At 34.8% G+C, this 26,351-nt stretch overlaps 1 protein-coding gene and 1 pseudogene across 5 annotated transcripts in view; one reads left to right on the forward strand and one right to left on the reverse strand.

The window, feature by feature from the left end:
* Window positions 1-26,351, reverse strand: part of PIEZO2 (piezo type mechanosensitive ion channel component 2) — a 524,101-nt gene that overhangs the window by 342,688 nt on the left and 155,062 nt on the right. For all 5 annotated transcript variants that reach the window (XM_037028556.1, XM_037028560.1, XM_037028559.1 and 2 more), the window contains exon 3: window positions 16,854-16,979. In XM_037028556.1, the coding sequence (XP_036884451.1) occupies window positions 16,854-16,979 (126 nt within the window). The remainder of the gene's footprint in view (window positions 1-16,853; window positions 16,980-26,351) is intronic.
* On the forward strand, window positions 24,562-24,669 carry LOC118974965 (uncharacterized; annotated as a pseudogene).

Here is a 26,351-nt window from a genome sequence, read left to right on the forward strand (position 1 = left end):
ACAAATGACATATAAAAACACCTAGAAATTAAAAGGGAATGGAGTCTGAAAATATATGCTATCATATTGCCTTCACCAGAAGGTATTTTTCCATTTTATGGTTTTATGTTGATGTGTACGCAGTTATGTCTTACTTTGAAATTAAGATGACTGAGCATTTCAATAGATGCCAATTCAGGCTATTATCATTTGCATTTCAAAATCATCTAAGGTCTATATTTCCTACTTGTACTTTGTTTTTCCAGACTTATCCAGCATCTCCTCCAAATGAAACCCACATTTCACAATAAAAAGAAACAGAAGGGGAAATAGAACACAGGAGAAAAGGAAGAATCAGGAGAAATAGGCATATTACAAAAACAGACTCTACGAGTTATCAAAGAAACCAACTTTTTGCCAGACTTCAGTGAAGAGTACCTTGTGCATGAGCAAGCTCACCTAGTGTTATCAAACAAAGGGTTGTTTAACCAATGGTGATAAAAAAACTTAGTAGCTACTTTGGGGAAAAAATCACTCTTAAAAGTCTCTATGCAAAATAACTCTAGATGAATTAAAGAGTTGCCTATATATTTAATTATGAAAAACAATAAAAATAGAGTAAAATACATATTCACTTTGTAAATTTACAGCATTGAAGCAATGGGGAAAATAGTATTGATGAATTATAACAATACAAATAAAAAACTCAATGTAATAAAATTAACAAAACTCAATTTTAGAAGTCAACCTTGTAAAATATATTTACAAAGAATAACATGAGCAACTATATAAGCAAGTCTTCCACAAAAATAAATATAATTAGTGTATGTAATGAAAAATATTTGCTTTCACCAGCAATTATTTTAAGAAAAACACTGGGTTATTTAAATTCGACTAAGTTGCAAAATAACTTTATTCATATGCTGATGAGATTTTAGTTAACATGATAAAATTTTAAATTTATTTTTCTTTGTTGAGATAAGGTTTATGTACCATATTATTAACAGTTTGAAATGAACAATTCAGTGGCACTTAGTATAATTATAATTTTATACAACCACCAGCTCTATCTACTTCCAAAACATTTTCACCACTCCAGAACACCCCATACTCATTAAATAGTTACTCACCATTGTTCCCTCTTCATAGCCTCTGGCAACCACAAATATGCTTTCTGCCTTTATGGATTTGCTTATTCTGGATACTTCATATAAAGGGAATCATACAATATTTGAACATTTGTGTCTGGCTTCCTTGCTTAGACAATGTTTTTGAGGTTAACCCGTGTTGTAGTTTAATTCAACTTCATTTGTTTTTGTGGCTGAATAATATTCATATATATATATATCACATTTATATACATAGATCCCATATGTATACTGTATATAATATATCACATTTTGCTTGTCACCTCATCTTTTGATGGATATTTGGATTGTTTCCACCTATTATGAATAGTTCTTCCTGTGAACACTTGTCCGTATCAGCCTGAAACCTTGTTTTCAGTTTTCTTGAGCATATACCTAGGAATAGAATTGCCAGATCATATAATAGATCTGTGTTTAATATTATGATGAACCACAAAATGGTGTGCCATAAATACTGCACAATTTTACATTCCCTCCAGCAATGTACAAGGATTCCAATTTCTTCATACCCTCACCAATACTTGTTATTATCTTTTTAATTATAGCCATTCTAGTGGGTGTGAGGTGGTATCTCACTGCAGTTTTACTTTGCATGACCTTAGTAACTATTGATGGTGAGCACTTTTATGTTCTCTTCAGCCATTTTGTACATCAGAATGAGGCTGTGAGTGAAGATTTTTCTGAGACTTCATGGAGTCCCTAGGCTTTGAAGCTTATGAAGCATTTTAATAATCTTTCTCTGCACTTGTCCATCCATCCATGCATCCATCATTCATTCCATCATTTATTTCTTTTTACATGTGGCATTCCAAGAGTTATAAGCATGTTGGTGAGCAGTATGGTCAATATAGGAAGAGGGAAAGCAATATTCCATTTTTTTCTTTAACAAATGTTTTTTTTTTAATTTCCTTGTTCAACAAGGTGTAACTGAGTTAGTGCATGGATCTTGTGTGAAAGACAAAAAGCAGGAATGAACTGTACAATAATAATATCTTCTAAAAATTTTATAATATTCCATTCTTCAGCCTAGCAAATCTATTCCTAGAATTTTATCCTAGATAAATAAACAACAGATTTCAATGTATAAATGCTCACAATAATGTTAAACAACAAAGATCAAGGAAAATTTTGAAACATTCCTATTATCAACGTGGGAGAAGATTATGCAAGAAATGAAATATTTATAAATATTTATGTGGAATCATAATACATAGTAATAAAGAGTTTTGGTTTTCATCCAGGTAATCCAGGTCTGATGCCAGTCATAGGGACAAGGATTTAAGGACACATATGGTCCATGAGGGCAGGGATCCTTGATTTATTCACTAAAGTAGTCCAAATCTAAAACAGTGTCTACTGCATAACAGATTATCAATAAATGTTTATTGAATAAATGCATACATGGATGAATTAATAATTATAGCATATAAATCAAAGTATATGTGGCATATGAAATATAATACATAAAAATAAAAATATTGAACCAGGTCTCATCTAAAACACTTACTTTCAATAGATTTGGGGTGAAGCCCAGGTATGAGTATTTTACAAAGCAACCTCACGGGCTATTCTATTTTCAACCAAGGTTACAACCCATTGGTTTATACAGCATTTTGTGCTTTGGCTACTACTTAACTCTTTATATCTACTTTGGTTACTTTTAACCTCACATTCCAAACTCCAATTATAATGTCTTTCTTTTCTCAATTCTTCAAATACACTACGATCTCTTTTGCTTCTGAATTTTTGTACTTTCTTTGCCTTTTGAGGGGAATGGTCTTTCCACTCTCTTAGGCAAGATTACATATACTCTTCTTTCAGGTTTCTGTTTCACTATTACTTTCTCTAGGGAGTCTTCTACCCCAGACTGATGTAGGTACCTATTGTGTATATTTCCATTGCTCTTTGTACATTCTCAATAATAGTGCTATATCAAACTCTATTACTGTTTTTCTTTTATTTGTCTGCTTCCACCTTGCAACAGTAGACTGTAAAGTTTACAAGCGCAGGGACTGTGATGTCTGTTGACTGCTATGTGCTAAGCACAGGGTGAATGCACACACTAGACATTTAATAGGCAATTATCAAATAAACTAATATGTAACAGAATTAAAACTAATTTTCTTTGTGGTGGTTGTAGTATCTACTTTATGGAAAAATAAATTTAAAAATGAACAATACAAGATATAATCATCATTATAATTTAAATATAACATTCTTTTCAATTTCTTAATTAAGTGAATCAATACAGAATAATATTTTTTCAGGAATACCTATAAAAATAAACAGAAGATTGCAATGACATTAACCCTCTGTTCTAGCCAAAATGGAAACATAGGTAGAAATACTTCACTTATTTCACAACTGATATAAGGATAACAACCAATTTAAAAACAATAAATAACCCGAAGTGACAGAAAAGCAAACTTCATGGAACTCTGACAAACAAACATTTATCTAGACAGAGTAATACAGCAGACCAAGTAGGCAGGGGCTGGCTGACTGGGAAAACCTCAAAACCTCTAGCTATAAAACACTGTGGGTGCTGCCATGGCAGGAGAAACTCCCAGGCACACAGGAGAGTTCATTGGAAAGTGGGGCTAGAGTGGAGTGAGCTAGCATCATTGTTTCCTCTCTGACCCCACCCCCAAAGACAGTGCCATAACTCAACGAAGAGGGTTACCCCGCCCTGGCAAATACCTAAGGCTCCACCCCTTTACAACATAACAGGTACACCAAGACAAAGAAATATGGCCCAAATGAAAGAACAGACCAAAACTCCAGAAGAAGAGCTAAGTGATGAGGAGATAGACAACCTATCTGATGCAGAGTTCAAAATACTGGTAATCAGATGCTCACAGAATTGACTGAGCTCAGTCACAAAATAAAGGAAGAAATGTAGGTTTCACAAAGTGAAATAAAGGAAAATATACAGTTAGCCAACAGTGAAGGGAAGGCAGCTGGGACCCAAATCAATGATTTGGAACAAAAGGAAGAAATAAACACCCAACTGCAGCAGCATGAAGAAACAATAATTCAAAAAAATGAGGAGAGGTTTAGGGACCCCTCAGACAACTTTAAGTGCTCTAATCATCTGAATTGGAAGGAGAAGAAGAAGAGCAAGAAATTGAAAACTTATTTGAACAAATAATGAAGGAAAACTTCCCCAACCTCGCAAAGGAAATAATAGACTTCTTAGAAGTCCAGGAAGCCCAGAGAGTCCCAAAGAATTTGGATCTCAGGAGGAACACACCAAGGCACATCATAATTATATTATCCAAGATTAAAGATATGAAGAGATTCTTAAAAGCCACAAGAGAAAAAGGGAGAATTGTCTACAAAAAGATTTCCTTAAACTATCAGCCGATTTCTCAAAAGAAAGCTTATAGGCTAGAAGGGGCTGGAAAAAAGTATTCAAAGTCATGAAAAGCAGGCACCTACATCCAAGATGACTCTATCCACCAAAGCTATTATTTGGAATGCAAGGGCAGATAAAGTGCTTCCCAGATAAGGTCAAGTTAAAGGAGTTCATCATTACCAAGTCCTTATTATATGAAATGTTAAAGGGACTTATCTAAGAAATTAGAAGATCAAAAACTACGAACAGCAAAATGATAGCAAACTCATGATATCAAAAACTGAACCTAAAAAACAAAAACAAAAAGTAAGTCAACAATAAGAACAGGAACAGAATCACAGAAATGGAGATCACATTGAAAGGGAAAGCTATAGAGAGTAAGAAGTATAAGTGGTAGGCATAAAATAGACAGGGGGAGGTTAAGAACAGTATAGGAAATAGAGAAGCCAAAGAACTTATAACCCATGGACATGAACTGGGGGCAGGGATGCTAAAAGGTAGGGGAAAGTAGGGCGGAGGGGAGATAGAGGGGAGAAAAAAATTGGGACAACTGTAATAGCATAATCAATAAAATATACTTGAAATAAAGTTAAAAAAATAAGATTGCAATGAAAGTATCATTCTCCTGATTCTGCAAAACTAATAAGAAAGAAACCTGTGTATGATCTGCCTTGATCTAATTAATGTAATTTATATATCACGAGTACTTGGGTTTTTATTATTATCCATTGACATTGGGGATGTTGCAACCACCACATGAAAATTTTTGGAAATCAGTCATCACATCTCACTCCACTGAGTTCCACTGTTGCTTCATGGGCTCTGCAAAAATGATCACCCATTTAAATACTGGAAGTTATATGCTAAATAACAATGCAAGGCAATAAGGGAAAAGCATGTGAAACCATAATTGTCAATGTGACACACATTTGCAAAACAAATACTTTTATTTTTCAAAAAATAAATAATAAAGCAATACATAAAACATGTTCTGAAATGCATTGTGACATTTTATAGTGATATCTTTAATATTTTTTAAAGATTTTTTATTTATTTATCTTTAGAGGGGAAGGGAAGGAGAGAGGTAGAGAAATATCAATGTATGGTTGCCTCTCATGGGTCCCCTGCTGGAAACTGGCCTGCAGCCCAGGCATGTGCCCTGACTGGGAATCGAACTGCGATTGTCTGGTTCACAGGCCCACGCTCAATCCACTGAGCTACACCAGCCAGGGTGTAATATCTTTAATATTAATATTCTATATTATGGGTGGAATGAAAGTAAGTTAACAGTTGTTTGTATGGAAAATAACACAGTATTTAATAAATAACAATACAGGAATGAACTCTCTGTGTTTCATGTACTAACAACTGTAAACCTACTTTTGCCCTATTTATATATCCATATCCTGCAATGGGAATCTCAGGAAATGTTTAAGTGTCTCTAAAAATGAATATAGAGATAAATTATATTAGCACATTTTTGTCAGTCTTCCACATCTCTGAATACATATTTACTGCATGAAATCAAGAGGAATTTTCCAAATTCCTATTTTAAGAAAGAAATGGTGTCCATTGATGAATCCACATACTTAATTCCTAAAATATAAATCAGTTTTGTAAGTCTGAAGGATATTTAAAGTCATATTATTAATATTTTCTGGAATGTGATGACTATACATGGCTAAATTTTTCTGCCTCCATTATGCCCTTGAAATACCCTTCCATTATACTAGAAGTATGAAAACACACAGTTATCGTTTTATGTTGCTGGTCCATAATTTTGAGGTTAAGTTTGCTTCCATACCACACAGATTCACCTTAGTGCTTTTATGGTAAATAATTTACACTAGGAATGCTGCATCATGCAACTGAGGTTAGGAAAATTGTTATTTAAGCAAACACAATCGATCCCAAATCATTTTAAATTTCCTGCACTATGATTTACCTTACAGCAAGGACTGGTCATGAGCAGATGAGCTCGAGAAGAATGGCATGCCTATTTTTCACTTGCAGGCTTTCTTTCCCTCTCCAGTTATTAATGAGGCTGTCTTGCCAAAGCACACCCACCCCTCACAACTTCCTTCCTCCTGTTCTATCCTTGCCACTTCCCACTTCATCTTTCTATTTTCATTCTTAATTTCCCCCAATCCAAATAAAATTCATTTTTTTTTGTTCACAAAGGAAATCAAATACCAACTTTCTTTATTTAACATATAATTTTTAAAGAGAAGTAAAAGCCCTCATATGAGAGTGTCATTCTCATATTTCCTCAGGAACTGAGAAGGGAGCCCTGGTCAGTGTGGCTTGGTTGTTTGAAGCATTATCCCTTAGGTAAAAGGTTGTGGGTTCAATTCCTGGTCTGGATGTGTATGGGAGGTAATAAATTAATGTTTCTTGCATGGATATTTCTCTTTCCCTTTTTCTCTTACTTCCAATGGAAAATAATATACTCAGGTAAGGATAGAAAAAAATTTCAAAAAGAAAAGAGGGGAAAATGGCAATAACTATTCGTAAAATTTTCAGTAGGTACCTGGAGGGCATAGAGAAGGGAGCAGGTTCCTGACAGAGAGAGGCCATCGGCACACTGTGATTGTTTTCATTGGTGGCTCAGCCATGGAGCTAGCTGGAGAGCCATCCACTGGAAACAGGTCAAAAGAGAGTCATCCAGTTTCATCTTTGTCACATTTTTTTGCTGCTATCAATTAATTTATTCATTCTTCAAAAAATATTGGGCAGGATACTATCCATGGGCATCTGTGGTATGTGCTCAGATTAAAAAAATAAATAAAACACAATAGTCCCTACCTTTATTCTGACCATATTCTAATGAAAAAATATTTAAAATTAGGAGTTATAACTCAGTAGGAAAAATTCAATTACTAATGCTTAGAGTATTTGAGGAGCCCAAAGGCACATGACCAGTCAGCTCAGGTCTCCTGGAGGAGGCACTCAGTACTAAAGGTTGGGTCTCTTGAAGGAGGGGAGGACAGGTGGTATGGGTAACAACATTCTCACTGAGGAATAGCAAAACCAAAGATATGAGCAAGAAATAGGAAGATTGTAGGATTTAGAAGTGAAAGACAGAAATCAAGCTAGCGAAGTCATCTTCCCACCTTCTTCAGGTCTCTTGTTCCCCTGACTAGATGAGCCTGCCAACCTGACCAGCACACAGCCACAGAGCAGCCACAGGGAGCCAGCACCCTCCCTACTGATGTTGCATGCTATTGCCACTATTTTATTTAAGCATAACTGAACTCTTTTGTGGCTGTTTGTTTTATCTGCAATGAGTAAAATATCTAGTACCTTTCAGAACTATGAGGCAGAATTAAGATATTAGAAATACCCTGGTCCATCATGGGCAATTTACACTGAAGTTATTATCATTACTCATTTAGAACAAAAGTTAGAACCAAAAAGATTTTGTGTATAAAAGAAAAACAACAAACAAACAAGAAGCCATGTGTGAGCTATTGTGAAACAGAGAAAGAGTTAAAAAGATTTATTGGAGTGCTTGATCTGTGTCAGGAACTATAAACATTTTACTTCATTTAGGGATGAGATTAAAATGATATATGGTAAGGAAAGAGGCTGTACACATCAGGAGAATCAAAATCCCAAAGCAAAGATGGGATCACATCTGTCTTAAGAAGTAGGATGTCACAAGCAATAGATTTGATATTTCAGGTAAGAAAAGACCTATATGACAAACATACAATTTTAACTGATGGGAAGGATAATAACCAGAGCAAGGAAAGTCACAGCCTGATGTTGTTTGTTATTAATGGGCCATACTTATCCCAGATAGAAGATACTGATGATGCTCTCTTAGCTGATCATCCACAAAAAACACTGAGGAGCTGAGCAGATAGCAGAGGGGAGGAACTCAAGATGTACCTGGGAAGAAAGACTTAGATGTGATATCATAGATGCTTCAAATATTTGAAACACTTGCACAGAGAAAATATTACACTGTATGTATGTAAGATTCGGATTTTAGGGATTCACATTTCAGAGATTTCCACATACCAAAAGGCATCCCACACATTCTTTTTGATTTGTTAACTGACTTACATCTTTGGGATAATATATCTCCAATTTTCTCAGGCTTTAAAAATGCAGAGTAAAACCACTTACACGCCAGAATGCCCTGGTGGTTGGCAAGTTGACACAGGGCCTATGGCAGAACAATTGTCTACCCCCATTTCAAAGCAATGTCAGCAGGGAAGTGGATCAGGCAGGACTAGGACACAACCCCAGCAGTAAATGTTAATCCATGCATGCAGCCAGGTAGCTCCTACAGTGTTCCATTGCTGTCTCTTGGGATGAAGATATTATTTTTAGTGGTTTATAACAAATATTTACCAAGTAAACCACACTAAGTTACTATCAACTGTGAACAATTTACTTATATTTAGTATATCAGATTAATTATCCTTTTACTCAGCATATCCCCCAAATTCACATGTCCTATTCTTTAAAATCTAGTTAACCAAGACCAGTTTCTCCATAAATCTACCCAACATCTTATGAGGCTGGATAATAATATACTGGAAACAATATGAGTTATGGAGGCCAAGAGACCTCAGTTTGAATTCTGGCTATGCCACCAATCAAGTAACCTAAGGTATGATACTTTCTGCCTCTAGTCCTCACCTCCCTGTCAACAATAAGGAAGGGAGAGCTACTACTTTTTAAGAGACACAGTAAGGATTAAAGTGAGATGTATACAAAGGGTTAGTTAACTTCACACACACACACACACACACACACACACACACACACACCTAACTCCTTCTCTTTCTAATATTTCCATACTTTATTATTTTCTTTCAGAATTCTATATTATAAAAAGGGTAAAAATAGGGAATCATATTGTATTTTCCTCTGTGAAGGCAATGCATAGCATGGGTGCAAAGCTGTGGGGTCCATAAGAGAATGAAGATAGAAACAAAATGTATTCACAAATCCAGATCAGACCTGAAACTGCAGCCCTGGAGCAAGTGGGGTGAAAATTTCCAGTGGAGAAGGTACTGAAGAAGAGAAAAAAAGTACTGAAGGAGAGTGTAGAGACACTACAGATACACTTCATTGGCATCAATCAACTAGCACCATTTCACCCTGTTATCTGGGATTTCATTTGCACAATATAGAGTTGGTATAAACCCAAATATAAGAATTAGTAAGAAACCAAGTTAAAGATTGAAATAGAGAATTTTTTGGTACCATATAAGTTTCACATTTTTCACAATTTTCAAGTATCAATGATGTGACTGTATATGATTTGGAGATAGAATTTTGTTCTGAGTTGTTTCTGTCATCTTGTAGTGTGTGACCTTGTGCAAGAAATAGGACTTCTCTATTAATAATAGCAATAACAACAAGAACAATAATAATAATAGCTTATACTTACTGAGCGCTTGCTATGAATCAGGCACTGTTAAATGCATGGCCTGTATTAACTCAATGCCCATAACACTTTGAGATGAGTGACTCTACTTATCTTCATTTTACAGTAAAGAAAATGAGACACAGATGAGTAACTTGTCACAGTCACATAAGGCCCTAAATTTACTTACATATTGGACAGTATAAAGAATTCTGATGAAAAATACTTCTCACAATAAAATAAGATATTCTATTAGAAAAATGCTATATAAACTAAGCTTCCCTATATAACTATCCAAAATCAAGATATCAGCAAGGCACTGGCCTAAGAGATTCTCATCTTAATGGGGTTTCTCTTCCTCATGGTCCCACCCCCTCAATTTTTTTTGGCATGAGTCTAGCTTTTGCCTGTAAAAACTGAATATATTATTTATTCCAAGAAAATAGACTCTATCCAATATCATGTTAGCAGAGCTCTCATGCAGCTGTGCTTTCCATCCGAAGTCTTCTGATCATAAACCAGACTTAGGCTGGAAGATCCTTGCCCACAGGGCTGAACGTGGTTGGCATGTGCCTAAGTGTCTTGGTACATGGAAAAAGCATTTGCTTCAATCACCAGGGGCTGAAGGTAATAACACTTAAGGCTAATTTATTATTATAAATGTAATTGGAAGGTATACATATGATTCAAATGTTTTTAGACTATTGTAGTTAAAAAATCAGACTACTGTCTTAATTCTGTAACAGAAGGCCAGGAGAATTACAACTTGCGACAGGTTTTTCTTGTTTCTTTTGTTTTTAAATTGTTGTATTGAGGGGGTAGTACTTGCTTACAGGAAGTCGGCCAGGGAGAGGAGAAGAAAAGAGAGATGGGAAGCATCACGGCTTTCCTAGAGGCAGCCTCCCAGAGCACTCAAGCCAAATTTCATAAGAAAGAAAGCAGGCAGCAGAAAATGATTTCAAAAAACAATACATACAGCAAGTGTGGTCTAGTTTCTTTTTACATATTTTATCTCCCAGTTCATAAATACTAACTCTTTCTTCCACAATACTGTTTTGTAAATGAAAAATAAAAATAAAGATTGTCTTTAAGCTATGCAATAATTTTATGAGGATGTATCTATCAGGTTACTGAAAATCTAGGGGTCCATCTCTAATTACCACAATTAATGATGAGTGAAGCATGGGATGAATTTCTGTCTATGTGTGCCAAGAGACAAGACATTGACACTGAAAAGCAGTGTCTACTAGATTGGCTTACTCCTTGGTTCCACCTGACAATCATGGGAATGGGATGCTGAACCACCAGGTCACATGCTGTTGTGTCATACCTTGGGGCTCAGCATTGGGAACTTCATATGTTTTGACAAGCACAGAGCATTAGGATTAAGTACTATTAAGGCCTACAACAGCCTCTTGTTCAATGGTCTTCTGGGTCAAGTTCTCTATGCTGTTAGAATGAGAAGAGTTGGTTCTCTAGATGTCCTTCCCCCAAACTGGAAGAAAGCAGCTAATCCTCAGGAGAAAACTAGTCTAGCAATAAATGCTGCAATTGAACTCAGAGAGATATTCAATTCATTATTAGGACAATATTCAAATAAGAGAAAATACAAGAATACTAAATACCAGACTCTACTTAAGTCTTTTGAAACTATATTAATTCAAAGTCCTAGGAAATGCAATGTGGAACAAATACTAAATAGGTGATAAATAGAGTACTACAAAGAACAGGAAAGAAAGTGGAAACCCAAGACACATCAGTGCTCACATTCCAGCTCAGCCACTGGGCAGCTTCAGGCAACCCAGAGAGCCCTGTTTCTTCATTGTTAATTACTCTAAACACTACCCTCATCCCTACCTCATCCATTATTACCCTCATCCCTACCTCAACATGGCAGGCAGACTGGGCGCTGTGTTTACACAAAATAAAGTTAGCTCATTGGGGAGAGAGATCATAAAAAGCACAGGCCTACAGGTACAAGTGTTGGCCAGCTGACCATCCTTTTTTTTTGTAGGAATAAAATGATTCCTCTTTCTCCAGCTGGATCCAGCCTGGAAGAGGGAGCTGAGCCAGACATCAGTGCCTAGGATAGCCTGCAGCTCCAACTCACTTCCCCAGGCCTGCAGGCAGTGCACAGCTGTTCATCTGCACAGCCCTACCCACCGCCATTTAAAAAATGTCATGCGATCTTATGTATGGAGTATCCTACTTAAAGCAAATTTGTAACTAGAAAAACATAGTAATTAATTGGAAAAGGACTATAATGATCCCTGGGGCCCTATAGTTGGTAGATGCTCTACAAATAGTAGCTATTATCACCACAAAATTTTCCTTTATAGTTTTGAACTCAAAAGTTTCTTTCAATCAATGGTATGCTTTGGTGCAGCAGAAGAATCCAGACTGGCCTTGAAATTTTACTAACATTGCCACACATCCACCACTCAAACAAACTACTTCTATGGAATCTGTAATGACATAATTGGAACCGGGTTTACATTTGTTTAAATAGTATAGTTTTGATGGAATAAAAATATTTTAGTAAGCAGTACAACATATGTTTGAGGAAAATTTACAGAGTTCTACCCTGCCCCATCGATTTCCTCACTTACCTATAAGAGTACCATTTTGGAAATGAAAAAGCGAGAGAAAGGGGGAGAGGTGTGTTAAGTTTCAGTTCTGCACAATGGCACCTTTAACAAACCTGCCAGCTAGTCAAAAACTAAATAGCCTGGTTTGAGAAAATCTTTACTACTGCCAGTTAATATTCACAGGGCTCTGGGGGAACAAGAACTTCCAATGACTCAATATTTATAAATGCTACTGTTGTCCCCCAAACATGTGTCTTAGATTCCTGAGGAATACTGAGAGCTTTTGCCAAAATAAGGGTGAGGGTATATGAGTTTTAAACAGGGAGAGGAGCAGTTAGGAAAACAAAATTAAACACATATAAAATGAACACTTGGTGGTCTTGAATTTGAATACCACTTGAATATGATTGGGAAACCTGACCTGTCTGGGTTATTTCACTTTAATTTACCAATGTCTTAAACATACAGAAAGCATCCAAAATGTACAACACTACTCGCCAAGACACTTTTGTCTTTTTATTTGAAATTTTGCTACTTTACATCTACCAATGCCAAGAAAGGCTACACTTACAATGTGGGGTATTAAAATAGAGTTTGTGTTTACAACTCTGGTGGCATAATTGAAACTCCGAATGCTCAAGAAACAATAACATTAGTGAGGTGAAGTCAACTCTAAATTAAAAGTCAATGTTTCCATTACCCACTCTAACAGTATTTTCAGGATTTTATATAACTTGATCATTAAAAAAAATGCTCCAGGCTGAAAACCTGGTATGTGTCAACCTTGGACTAAAGTAGTTTGCAAAGCTCTGAAGTTTGTTTGCTCTTCTCTTTTATCCATTTTCAAGAATGTATTACTTTTAAATGCTGCACATGAAACTAACCCCCCAAAATCTCTAATGCCCAATTAGCCAATGCTATTGCATGTATCACTCATTTTTCAGAAGAAATTTATGATTTCTGTAAACTCACTTTCAAGGTGCTTATGGCTGGAAGTAAAGAGCTCAAATTCCTTTTCTAATTCCATCTTCAGCACATCTCTTCTCTGTAGGTTACTAGCAATATTTCAACTGGAACATTAACTTTTGTAGAGATGAAATTCAAGTTAGAATCTAACTTGGTAGAAATAACGTGTCTATTATGACTTTATTAGATTGGCTTTTTGTGGAACAGAAGAATTTTATATGGGAGTGTCAAAAAAGAAAGGCAGGATGATGTATCAGATTTGGACATGTTCAAGTGATATTGTGGTGAAGAATGGTAGTAGAGGGCAATGAACATGAATCAAAACATCTTTGAGAGAGACATTAAAATATCTTGGTATCTAGAAGTCCAAATATTTAGGCTATGGCTTTGGAAGAGGCAGATCTAACTTCTTAGGACTAGGTTGCCAGGAATGCTTAGGAAGAGGCATGTCAAAAGGTCAGCTCTGACTGCACCTGAGGTGGCCTCCACCTTTCATTGCTGAGAAACAAACTTCATGATGTGAATGTGAGGCCTACCCAAAGTATCTAGGTAATTTGGATCCTTGCCTGAGAAGAAGGAGACAAGGCAAAACAAACTTAGGTGTGTTTGTATGTTAAAGTTTATATGCCTTTCTGTATGTTTGACCCTGTCTGGACCTTAGAGAGAAGAACTTACAGAAAATAAATACATTTATAAAGGTAAAAAAAGAGGTATTGTTTTAACATTGCATTATTATATTATTTTTTATTTTGACTCGTACAAAATTGTGGACAATCACCATTTTGAATAAAAATAGAAATACCTAGACTTTTTGAGTCAGAAGAAATTATGAATTTCACTTCCTAATCTAGATGCTTCCAGTAAATCCTTGCTATATTATCACTCAGCACTTAAAACTATTTGTAAAAATAGGTAAGATATGCACTTATAAACTCAAAATATAAAAATATGATGACTTGGGTCTTGACCAGTGTGGTTTATTTGGTTGGGTATCTTCCTACAAAGTAAAATGTCACTGGTTCGATTCCCAGTCAGGGCACATGCCTGCCTTGCAGGTTATTTTCTCTCACCAATTGGTATTTCTTTCCATCTCCTTCTCCCTCCTTTCCCCTCCCTAAAAACAAATAAATAAAATCTTTTCTAAATCCCAGTGATTTGTGATGTACCTGTGATTAAAAATTCTCAGTGACAAAGAACTCTTTATTCATAAAATAGACTTTCATTCAGACAACACTTATGATTCAAAATTCTTCTTTATGGAATGACTTATTAAAATTTGCAAAGGATTTTTTTATTGAGAAGCACAATAAAATATCACTGATATAATTTCTACTAAGTCTAAAATGATTTGAACCTGGCCAAGTATAATAAATACTCCTTATCACTATAATTTCCACTTATACTGAAGCACTGCATTTTATCAAGTTTTTAATAATCAAGTGAGTTCTTGTAAACATTAAAAAACTCCACATCTTTATAATGGAATATTATTTAGCCACGAAAAGGAATGAAGTATTGACACATGCTACAATATGGATAAACACTGAAAACTTTATGCTAAATGAAAGAAGCCAGACACAAATGATTCTGTTTAGATAGAATTTCCAGAATAGGTAAATCTAATAGAGGCAGAAGAGGAAATGGGGAATTATAGGAGACTGTTCTATGTGGCGTGGGACCAGACGGGACCCACGCCCACAGATGGGTTCTCCCATGGGGAATCAGGCCTGCATTGTACCTAGACTGCTATGAAACTTGCTTTTGCTAAAACTCCCTCACCCTGAATTGAGGCAGAAACTCTAAATTAGCTTCCTAAAATCTTTGCTAAACCTTCCAAGGACCAGTGTCACCAGTTCAATCACTTTTCCCATTGCATTTGCAAATATCCTTCTTCTGTGATGTGATTAGCAGCATCCTCTCTTTTGTTTTGTGTAAAAGTTAACCACCTAAAGCAAAGCTGTGCATAATAAATGAGGACCATCATGTTACGTGCCCAGTAAAGCAATAAAAGCTTGTCAAGGCAAGGGTTGGGGTGCTCTCCCTTTGAGAGAGTGGGGAGGTGCTCTGAGGCTTTTTATCCTCTTGAGAGAGAAGCCATGCCATCCCTTTTCTTTCACAGGACTCTGTAGTCCATGAGAATTTCTCATGCCTCATCCACAATATGGTGGACCCCATGAGCCAGGGTCCACATCAGGGAATAACTATTCATAGGCACTGGGTCTCTTTTTGTAGTGATAAAAATTGTTCTGGAATTAGATAGTGGTAATGATTGCACAACCTAGCAACCATTGAATAATATAATTTAAGTGGGTGAATTTTATTATATATAAATTATATCTCAATTTTTTAAATAATAGACATATCTTAAGTCAAAAATCATTTTGATAGGTATCATTACCCAAGGCACTCTGAACTCAATAAAATGGCCAAAATAGACACTAACTTTAACTGTAAAATGTAGCTCTAAAAAGTTACCCAGTGAGAGATACTGAATAGTTTATAAATTTGTTTTTATTAGAGAATCTCATACTATGTATATGTCAATACTCATTGATTTGTAAAGAATTTTAACTCCCTTTTTATTTTACAGGGAAATCTAGGTTTACTTCAAATTACTTATGTTTGCACTTAAGGAAAATCAGCACATTTCCAACTGACAAATGAGTTCTTCAAAGAAAAATGGACAATTTAAAACTACTATTATAGTCAATTTCAAATTTCTGAGGGTTTCTTGAGGTTTAATTTAAAACATATGAATTGTATTCCTTCTACTTGATATGCTTTTTTTTCCAAATCACAATCACATGTCCTACAAAAACTGAGGTAGGATTTAGCTGAAAGCAAGTTAGTTTTGGAAAGATGGTACTACCTAGATAAAGCATATATGTGTTGAAATTCTATGATCATAACTTCAAAATATCATGTATAAATGTTATTTTCTTATGAATAAAAATAAAAAACTCCCAATTTGAATAAGAAACTATGTGTCACTACATTTTCCCCATAAAGACATATAATTTTTATACTATGCTTCAGAATAGGATTTAAGTTACTAAATACTATAATGGTATTCTACTTTTATATTTTTATTTATTATGTTAAAATTGTACACATCTTGTCTTATTAGCTGTGCATTAAGTTCTAAGGACTGTACGTAAATCTTTATTTTGGGGGCTTATGCTCAATGATAATGTCTTACATACAGATTGGAGTCTAATACCTAATATATGTTGAAGATCCATTAATTAATTTGCTAGTATTACTTAATTCTCCATAGCAAGGTTTCTTTATATGTATGTATAGTATATTGGATTTAAAAATGACCAAAAATTGCTATGAATTTGATAATATATTGTATAGATTTCTAAGAGAGTTATGAAATAGCTTTATTATGCACATACATAATATGAAAAATAATTAGTACTCACAGTTGTAACCAGGTGCAATACGGTGTTGAGCTTCAAGGCTAGCCAATGTGATGTGAAAAATGATGTGTAGTAACAGGAAGGAAAGACTGGTGAAGCACAGAGACTTTAATAACCGTCCTGTATGTCCTAGGAGATAAAAGCACAGAGATCATGAGAGGATGAAATACACTCATTCTCACCTTTGTAGAGTTCCATGTAAAGTGTGTTTCTATACAATCTATTATGTAAACTGACTCAACAGTATTTGAAGAGTAACAATTACTCTCTTAACTACTAATCAAAAGATGAGGGCTATCTTATTTCCTTTGTAAAGTTATACAATTAACATAGATTAAAAATTCAATGTAAAAGAAACATCATTTTCTATTTATCATAACTTTTGTGGTTTCATTTTTGTGGTAACAAAAATTCCCTAGCCCAGAAAATTTTTAAGGGAGTTCTGCTAACTTTGAAAGAACAAAAAATTCCTGTCTAATAAAAGAAGTTCCAGAAAATAGGAAAAAGGGTAAATTTCCTAAAACATTTTAAGAAGGCAAAGTAACATTAATTTCAAAATTAAATACATCTAGAAAAGAAAAGAAAATTATGAGCCCATTTTACTTATAGCAATAGACACAAATTATTAAAAAGATTTTGCTAACCAACTGAAATAACATAGGAAATGTGATTCATCATAATAGGCAAGGGTTTATTGTAGATAAACATTAAGTGTGGCTTAAGATTAACAAATATTTAAGTCAAAAACTAGTAGTCTGAATAGTTCTTCATTCAATGGATACATAATGAATATTTCATAAAGTTCAAAATTTCTTCATAATAAAAGAAAATAACAATCAGAAAACTAGGAACAGAAGTAAATATTCTTAATATGCTAAAGAATTTATACCATAACTAAAGCAAATATCCTACTTATGGTGGAATTTTAGACACAACCTAATAATGTCAAATAATGATCTAAGATATTTGATATCCTTTCCACTTAACATATTACTAGGTATACTGGCCAATATTATAAGATAAAAAAAATGAAGAGTTGAAATAATTAGAATTATTTGCAGATAATATGATCAAATGGAATTTATCTATGTAGAATGTCAACTGACCATCTATTAAAACAAATATAAGAAAATGATTAAGGTACAATGTCATCTTATAGAAATCAATATAGCCCCTCTACATTAATAATAATCAAGTAAGAAAAAAACAAGATGCAACTTAAATTAGGAATCAAAGCTGTATCGTAATGGTTTTGTTAATGTGGCAGTTGGCTAGGTTATAGTCCCCAGTTATTTAATGAAATACTAGTCTAGATACTGCTCTAAGTTTATAGATGTGCTTAAATAATTCTAATTAATTTACCATATTTTGCCATGTATAAGGCAACTTTTCCCCCCTAAACTTTTGAGGGAAAAATAAGGATGCACAATTTACATAGGTAGTACTAATTATGTATTTATATAAATGTTTTAATTTTTTTATTTGTGCTTATGCATTAAAAGTATAACTCTAAGAAGCAATAACAATATCCATATACAAAATAATACCCCAAAATATGATCATTAGTTTTGCTTCTAAATATAAATAAATAAATAAATAAATAAATTTAAAAATTAAAACAAAAGATTTTGTTTCTGAAAGTTTGGACAAAAAATGTGGGTACACATTATACATGGTAAAATACAGTTTTAAGTAAGGAGATTATCATTGGTAAGCTGCGCAGGCCTGATTCAATCAGTTGGAAGGACTGAAAACTAGGTGGGGGGATCCAGGCATGGGAGTGGGGGAGGATAGTCTGTCACCTGTGAACAGTAGCTTTAACCTGTGCCTGTGAATTTCAGCTTGATCATGATGATGATTATCACTTCCTGAAAGCAGCCTGCCCTATGGACTTTGGACTTTCTTAGCTATCTTACCTAATGAATAGAGTAAGTCAATTCCTATAGGTTGAACCTTGACTGGTAAAAGTAAGTCAGAATTAACCTTAAAAAATAATACACAAGACCTTTGTTAACAAAACTGTAAAATTCAACAGTAAAACAAATAAGAATACCTAAATGAAAAAAAATTGTCACATTTATGAATCAGGTGACTTAATAACAATGCCATTTTTTTTCAAAATGTAATCTATATATTCAACATAATTTCAAATACAGTAGCAGTAGAAACTTATATTTCAAAACACATAGAAAAATATATTGAGAAAGTCAGTAAACTTATTTACAATATATATTTGGATGAATAAAAGAGCTAAATCAATTTTCTATTGTTGTTCAATTACAGTTCCCTTAATTCTTCCCCTATTACTCTCCCAAGCCTTATCCGCCCCCTGACCTCCCATATTCAATCCTCCTTCCCTGGTTGTCTTTGTCCATGGGTCCTTTATATTTTCCTTGATGAAGCTTTGCCTTATTTCCCCCATTACCCTAGTTCTGCCTCTTCTCTGATTACTGTCAGTTTGTGCTTTATTTATATGTCTCTGATATATTTTTCTCACTTGTTTGTTTTGTTGTTTAGGTTCCTCTTATAGGTGAGATCATATGGATTTGTTTTACACTGATGGCTTATTTCACTTAGCATAATGTGTTCCAGTTCCACCCATACTGTTAAAAAGGGTAGGGGTTCCTTCTTTCTTTCTCCTGCATAGTATTCCATTGTGTAAATGTACCACAGTTTTTTGATCCACTCATTTACTACTGAGCATGTAGGCTGTTTCCAGCACTTGGCTATTGTAAATAATGCTGCTGTGAATGAACATTGAGGTGCATAGGTTCTTTTGAATTGGTGTTTCAGGATTTTAAGGATATAATTCCAGCAATGTTATTGCTGGGTCAAAAGACAGTTCCATTTTCAGTTTTTTGAGGAAATTCCATACTGTTTTCCACAGTGGCTTCACTGGTCTGCATTCCCACCAATAGTGTACTAGTTTCCCTTTTCTCCACAACCTTGTCAGCATTTGTTTACTGACTTGTTAATCATGGCCATTCAGACCAGTATGAGGTGATATCTCATTGTGGTTTTAATTTGCATCTTTCTGATGGCTAGTGAAGTTGAACATCCTTTCATATGTCACTGGGCCCTCTGTATGTCCTCTTTGGAAAGGTGTCTGTTCAGATTCTTTGCTCATTTTTTTAATTGGATTGTTTCTCTTCCTGGTGTGGAGTCATGTGACTTTTTAAATGTATTTTGGACATCAAACCTTTGTCCAAGGTATCGTTAGCAAATATATTTTCCTATACAGTTCTTTCCTTTTTCATTTTGCTGATGTTTTCTTTAGCTGTGCAGAAGCTTTTTAATTTGGTGTAGTCCCATTTGTTTACTTTTTAAAAAAATTTTATTCATTTACTTTTAGAGAGGGGAAAGGAGAGAGAAAGAGAGGGAGAGATGCATTAATGTGTGGTTGCCATTCAGGCACCCCCTACTGGGAGAGTGGTCCACAACTCAGCCATGTATCCTAGACAGGGGAGCGAACAAGTAACCCTTTGGTTTGAAGGCTGGCAGTGAATCCACTGAGCCACACCAGCCAGCATTCCATTTGTTATTCTTTCCTTTATATTCCTTGCTCTAGGGGACATATCAGTGAAAATATTGCTATGTGGAATATCTGAAATATTCCTGCCAATGTTCTTCTCTAGAACTTTTACGGTGTCACAACTTATATTTAAGTCTCTTACCCTGATTGAGTTTATTTTTGTGTACCTACGGTATAAGTTAGTGGTAGAGTTTCATTTTATTGCACGTAGCTATCCATATTTCCCAAACCATTTGGTAAAAGTGCTATTTTTACTCCATTTTAAGCTCCTGCCCTATTTACCTAACATAGAGACATGTGTGTACTTCTGGACTCCCTATTCTGTTTCATTGACCTATGTGTGTGTTCTTATGCCAGTACCAGATTGTTTTGATTACAGTGGCTTTGTAGTATAATTTGATATCAGGTATTTAAAAACCTGGGTGAAATGGACAAATTTGTAGAAAAATATAATCTTCCAAAACTGAATTGATAAAACACACAAAGCCTGAACAGACCAAAAACAACTAGTGAAACTGAAGCAGTAATAAAAAAATTCCTGGCATACAAAACCCCTGGACTGGACAGTTCCATAAGAGAATTTTACAAAACATTTAAGAGAGAACCCCTGTTCTTCTCAGACTATTCTAAAAAAATTCGAGAAAAGGGAAGACTCCCAAATTCTTTTTATGAGGTCAGCATCATCTTAATCCCAAAACCAGATAAAGAAACAACAAAGAAAAAAACTTCAGGGCAATATTGCTGATGAACACAGATGTAAAAATCCTCAACAAAATAGTGGCAAACTACATCCAACAATACATTAAAAAGATCATACACCATGATCAAGTGGGATACATTCCAGGGATGCAAGGATGGTACAATATTTGCAAGTCAATAAACATAATACGGAATCATAAGTGACCCTAAATAGCCTCAGCATTTTGAGAAAGAACAAAGTAAGGAGGACTAAATCAATTTTGAAATTTTTAGAAATAAGACTAAAGTGGGTTAGGTTTGTGTGTCCTATCAGACATTAAGGTATGCTATAAACCCATAAATTAAAACAAAAACAAAGAACCAGGAACTTGAAAGTCAAATGGAAAACTGCATAGAGCTTAGAAAAAATTGTATGAACTTGATAAATGTCAAAGTTTACTCTATAAGTCCAGGGGAAAGAATAGGCTATCTAACAAATGAAAAAACTGGCTCAACAAACAGAAAAGAATAATGCTAGATCCCTGCCATTAAGGTGATCTCCAGAGAAGATAAGCAACAGGACAGAAATGGATAAAAGATACTTAATTACACATACAGACACACCCCTAATTACAGTCAGTCATGCTGTAATTAATTCACGGAATTCCTAGAAATGTTTTGTGTTTTTCTGGTTTGGGAAATATGTTGTGTGTACAGAAATGATTGAGGATATCTTGTTTGCCCGTGTGTTTTGAGTAATCACTCTAATTCATACAATAAATATAAATTATCCAAAAGATATGTCACCTAATAAATAATCACTCATAATTAAAACATAAGAAAATTGGGCATATATTGAAAAGGATGAAAAAGATACATGGTAACTTCTATATGGTTTGCAAAAACAACTCAGATATTTATAATATAGGCAATATATGGCTAGAATGACATGGTACCAATTTGTATATTTACAATTTTACACCATTTTTCTATGATAATTAGAATGCCAAAGCAGAGGAAAGTTAATATTAACAGAAGGAATAATAAGAAGGAAATGAGGCACTATTGTTTTCAATAATATTTAATATTATAGATATTAATATTCTATAATATATTGAATTATATTCATCAATTTTATTTGTAATATATTTTCTCAAATAGAGCTTGAAAAATGAACTATTGTTGACTAATAGATTATATCCAAGAACTGGGCTTTTCACAATATTTAAAATTATTTTTAATCAAATTTATTGGGATGACGTTGGTTAATAAGGTCACATAGATTTCAAGTGTACATTTCTACAATACTAGATCTGTATATAGCACTGTGTGCCCACCACCTAAAGTCAAACCATCTTTTGTCACTACATATTAGGTACTCCTCCAAATCCCCCACTTCCTTCCCTCTGGAAACCACCACAATGCCGTCTGTGTCCATGAGTTTTTGTTTTAAACCACACATATGAATGAAAATATATAGTTCCTAGCTTTTTCTGACTGACTTATTTCTCTTAGCCCAGTATTCTCAAGGTCCATTCATGTTGTCACAAATGGCAGTATTTTATCTTTTCTTATGGCTGAGTGGTATTTCATCATATATAGGTACCATGTATTCTTTATCTAATCCTCTATCGATGGACTCTTTGTTTGTCTACATGTCTTGACCACCATAAATAATGTTTCAATGTACATAGTGGCATATATATTGCAAATACATGTGTTTTTAGTTTTTTTTTCTGGATAGATATCGAGAAGAGGGATTGCTGGGTCATATGATAGATCTATTTTTAATTTTTTGAGGAACCACCAGACTGTTTTCCATAGTGGATGTACCAGTCTACTATCCCACCAACAGTGAATGAGTGTTCCCTTTTCTCCACAACCTCTCCAACACTTTTTATCACTTGTCTTGTTGATATTAGCCATTGCAACAGGTGTGAGGTGGAATCTCATGGTAGTTTTGATTTGTATTCCCCTAATAGCTAGGAAATTGAACTGGGTTTTAAATATAGGTATACATCTTACTTCTCCTGTTATACTTTTGAAAGAATTAAGAGACTATTGCTTTAACCAACATTTTGAATTCTCTAGCTTTCACGTGATTTTTAAATGTGACATATAAAAGATTCAAGGTCGTCATTATTGTGTCAGTATTTGTAAGCTAATTTGGAAAATTTCCACTTAAGAAGCAACCCAATCCAAGATCCTAGCAATCTTAAAGAAGAGCTTGGAAATTTATGGTAATTTTCTTTTTGGTAAAAATGGAACCACAAAAAGTATACATTGGTTGATAGATGAAGTTAATGAATCAAATTCAAATTTTGCATAAAACCAGAGTTTGAAGATATTTATTTCAAAGTTTTCCTTATCCCACACCAAAGATATACTTATTATTTGTTTAACAACTTAATTAGAAAAACCTCTTAGAAGAACCATGTAGAATTACCATATATATGGTACTTAGGAAAAGTGGTACAAAATACTTTGGAGAGCATGTATTTATGCTGAAAAGATGCCCCACAATTTTATGCTCCATATAGAGCAAATGAAAAGCAAGTTGATGCCTACAAATGAGATTTTTCTTTTTGATTCACAATGAAGTTAAATATGGACACCTTTTAGCTGGAAAGAGTATGCTGGGTGTTCAAAATAAACTAAGCAGACCAGCTTTTGATTTGAGTAGATGAAGTTGCTAATATTAACCATTTGACTAAAGAATGGCCATTCCACTGGGACCAAACTGACACAAATGGACAGAAGGCATACACATATACTACACATTCCATTTGAAATCTCACTGAGGTCATCTAGCATTTCTCAGAACAAATATTTGCTAATAAGAGTGGATCACAGAAAGACTTCTGGGAACACCATAAAAGCCAACGGAAGAATGAATGACAAGTTCATTTACCCCCTAGAGTTCTTCCTGCCTTCACAAATTGGACTAAAATCTTTCACTATATGTCTCTAAGTGCAACTTGAAATTCCTCAGTGCAGTCCATCTTTTAATCTTCCCTTACAAAGGCTCAATTTTCTATTTCTAATATTTCTATTGGCATATTATCAGAGCCAAACAAGTTTTTTTTCTTTCTCCCTACACATTTGGATCTTTACGTGCTATTAGTTAATAACTTTCAAAGTGTTGTAATCTCTTCTAAAACATTCTCCACAATGAAGCTGACACTTCATAGTGAGAGAAAAAATGGTACCAGAAAGAAAAATGATGCTTTGGTTGTATAGAAGAGTGATAACTAAGGGACAGAAGAAGAAGACATAAAACTGCCAGCCTCACAAGTATCCACTCCACCTCTCCTTTTAAATTAATCATTTATGACCAAGTCTCACTTCTTTTACAACATCTTTTACCCAAATGAACCTCTTTCTAATTCTTATGTTGCATATTGTCTGTATTTGACACTTGATAACATATATCTTATATTTTAGTTGCTGTCCTAAGTTGGGTTGCCCGGAAACAAACTGCAATTTACATTGCTGTGCAGAAAGACTATACTTTCAGGGATCATTTCTATAGTTTGTTACTAGATTGCTGCACAGGAAGTTACTGAGGAGAGCTATCTGCCACAGCACTGATAGGGAAGTGAAGGTGGCAAAACTGAACGAAGGGAGAAGCTGTGGAGGAGCCTTCAACTTGTGCTTGGAAAGCTTTGGAGCCATTATAGCCCTTCAGAGTTCTCTAGAATTGAGATAACAGGGCTGAGACTTTGTAATCCATCCATCCCCATCATTGACCAGAAATTATATGGGAGCTGTCTCTAAATGTGGGTGCTACTTGGTCAGTAAAACTTCTTAGAGTTAAATACAATTTTGGCTGTGAGCAGTCTTGAGTCAACACTCCAGCAACCTGGAGAATAAGTGCTACAGTCGTGGAGGCAGATTATGATGGCATGCCACAAAACCATGAAGTTATCATGTTCTAGACTTTTATTGTCCTCAACTACAGCATAAACATCCTGCAGGTGACTTAGCAGGTACCTTGGGCTTAATATTTATGGGGCACAGAAGCAGGCTGAGGGCATAAAACAGTGGGGCCTTCCGACTTCAGAAAATACCAGGGGCCTGGGAATTCTAGGTGATGGTGTAGTTCTTATTTTCAGGTACCTATTTAGCTCTAAACATATAAAAGTAATGGATAAAATATGAAGTAGATCACCAGAAAGACATACCAGACAACATCATAAAATAAATATCTCTAGGGGTCAGAAATGGAAGATAAATGCAAAGCTGTCTGCAGTCTGGCCTTGATGCAGGTAGTAGAAACCAAAGTTCATTTCCTGGTGAGCATTTAATTATGTGTAAGTAAGGAGACCATTGTTAGGAACACTGATTAAAACAAGGATTTGTGTTACAACTCCAAGCTTCCCAGATTTTACAAAGATTCTGGAAAAGAATCTGATGTTCACCACTTTATGATACATGGTTTACAAGGACCTGTCTGATTAGAGATGAGGAAAAAAATGGATATGACCTACTGCACAAACCTGGATTCCCAACATCATCAAAGGAAAAATCTCTGGACTACTAGGAAATTATATAATTCTTCACTGGGATCCAGGTGGGAACAACTACAAAAGCATTAGAAGGAGAGGTGAGCACGAGGCTGTGGAGAAAGAGAATGCTGGGATGAGTATAAGAGAGAGGAAGAGACTAAGACAAAGAAAAATTTCTTGTTCCAAACAGATCATAATTCAAAAATAAATATGGAAACACAAAGCTAGAAGAGATGATTAGGGCATGAATTCTCCAGAAGTAAAATGAAATTATGAAACATACTAAAAATGACTTCAAACTAAGTTGCTTGGGGTCCTCAAAATAGGTAAATAAATTAAATTCTGAAAAGTAAACAAAAATTATTTTTAAATAGATAGAAATTAAATAAAACAGATGACACTAAAAATCAACTATCTGTCTTATAAATAAAAATATAGTCATTTAATTAGTAAAATATGAAGGTAAACCTTGGACTGCATAGAGATCTAAGATAACTTTAGTGAATTGGTTGACAGTAGTAAGGAGTTCATTGAGAACTCAGCACAAACTAACTTCCGCCAAGATGGAGGCGTAGGTGGAAACACTGTGCCTTCTCCCACAACCAAGTTTGAATACAACAAAGACTTAGTAAACAAAGACACAGCCAAAGAACAGAAAATTGAACTATACAGAAGTCTGACAACAACGAACCTTTCAACCAGGATCTGTAAGAGGGGCGGAGCCAGCTGCAGAATAGGGTCTGACAGGAAGGATCCCCAGACTCAGACAACCCAGGCGACCCA

The sequence above is a fragment of the Sturnira hondurensis genome, unplaced genomic scaffold, assembly GCF_014824575.4.
Source record: "Sturnira hondurensis isolate 20B ecotype Veracruz unplaced genomic scaffold, ASM1482457v3 Scaffold0020038, whole genome shotgun sequence".
Lineage (NCBI taxonomy): Eukaryota > Metazoa > Chordata > Mammalia > Chiroptera > Phyllostomidae > Sturnira > Sturnira hondurensis.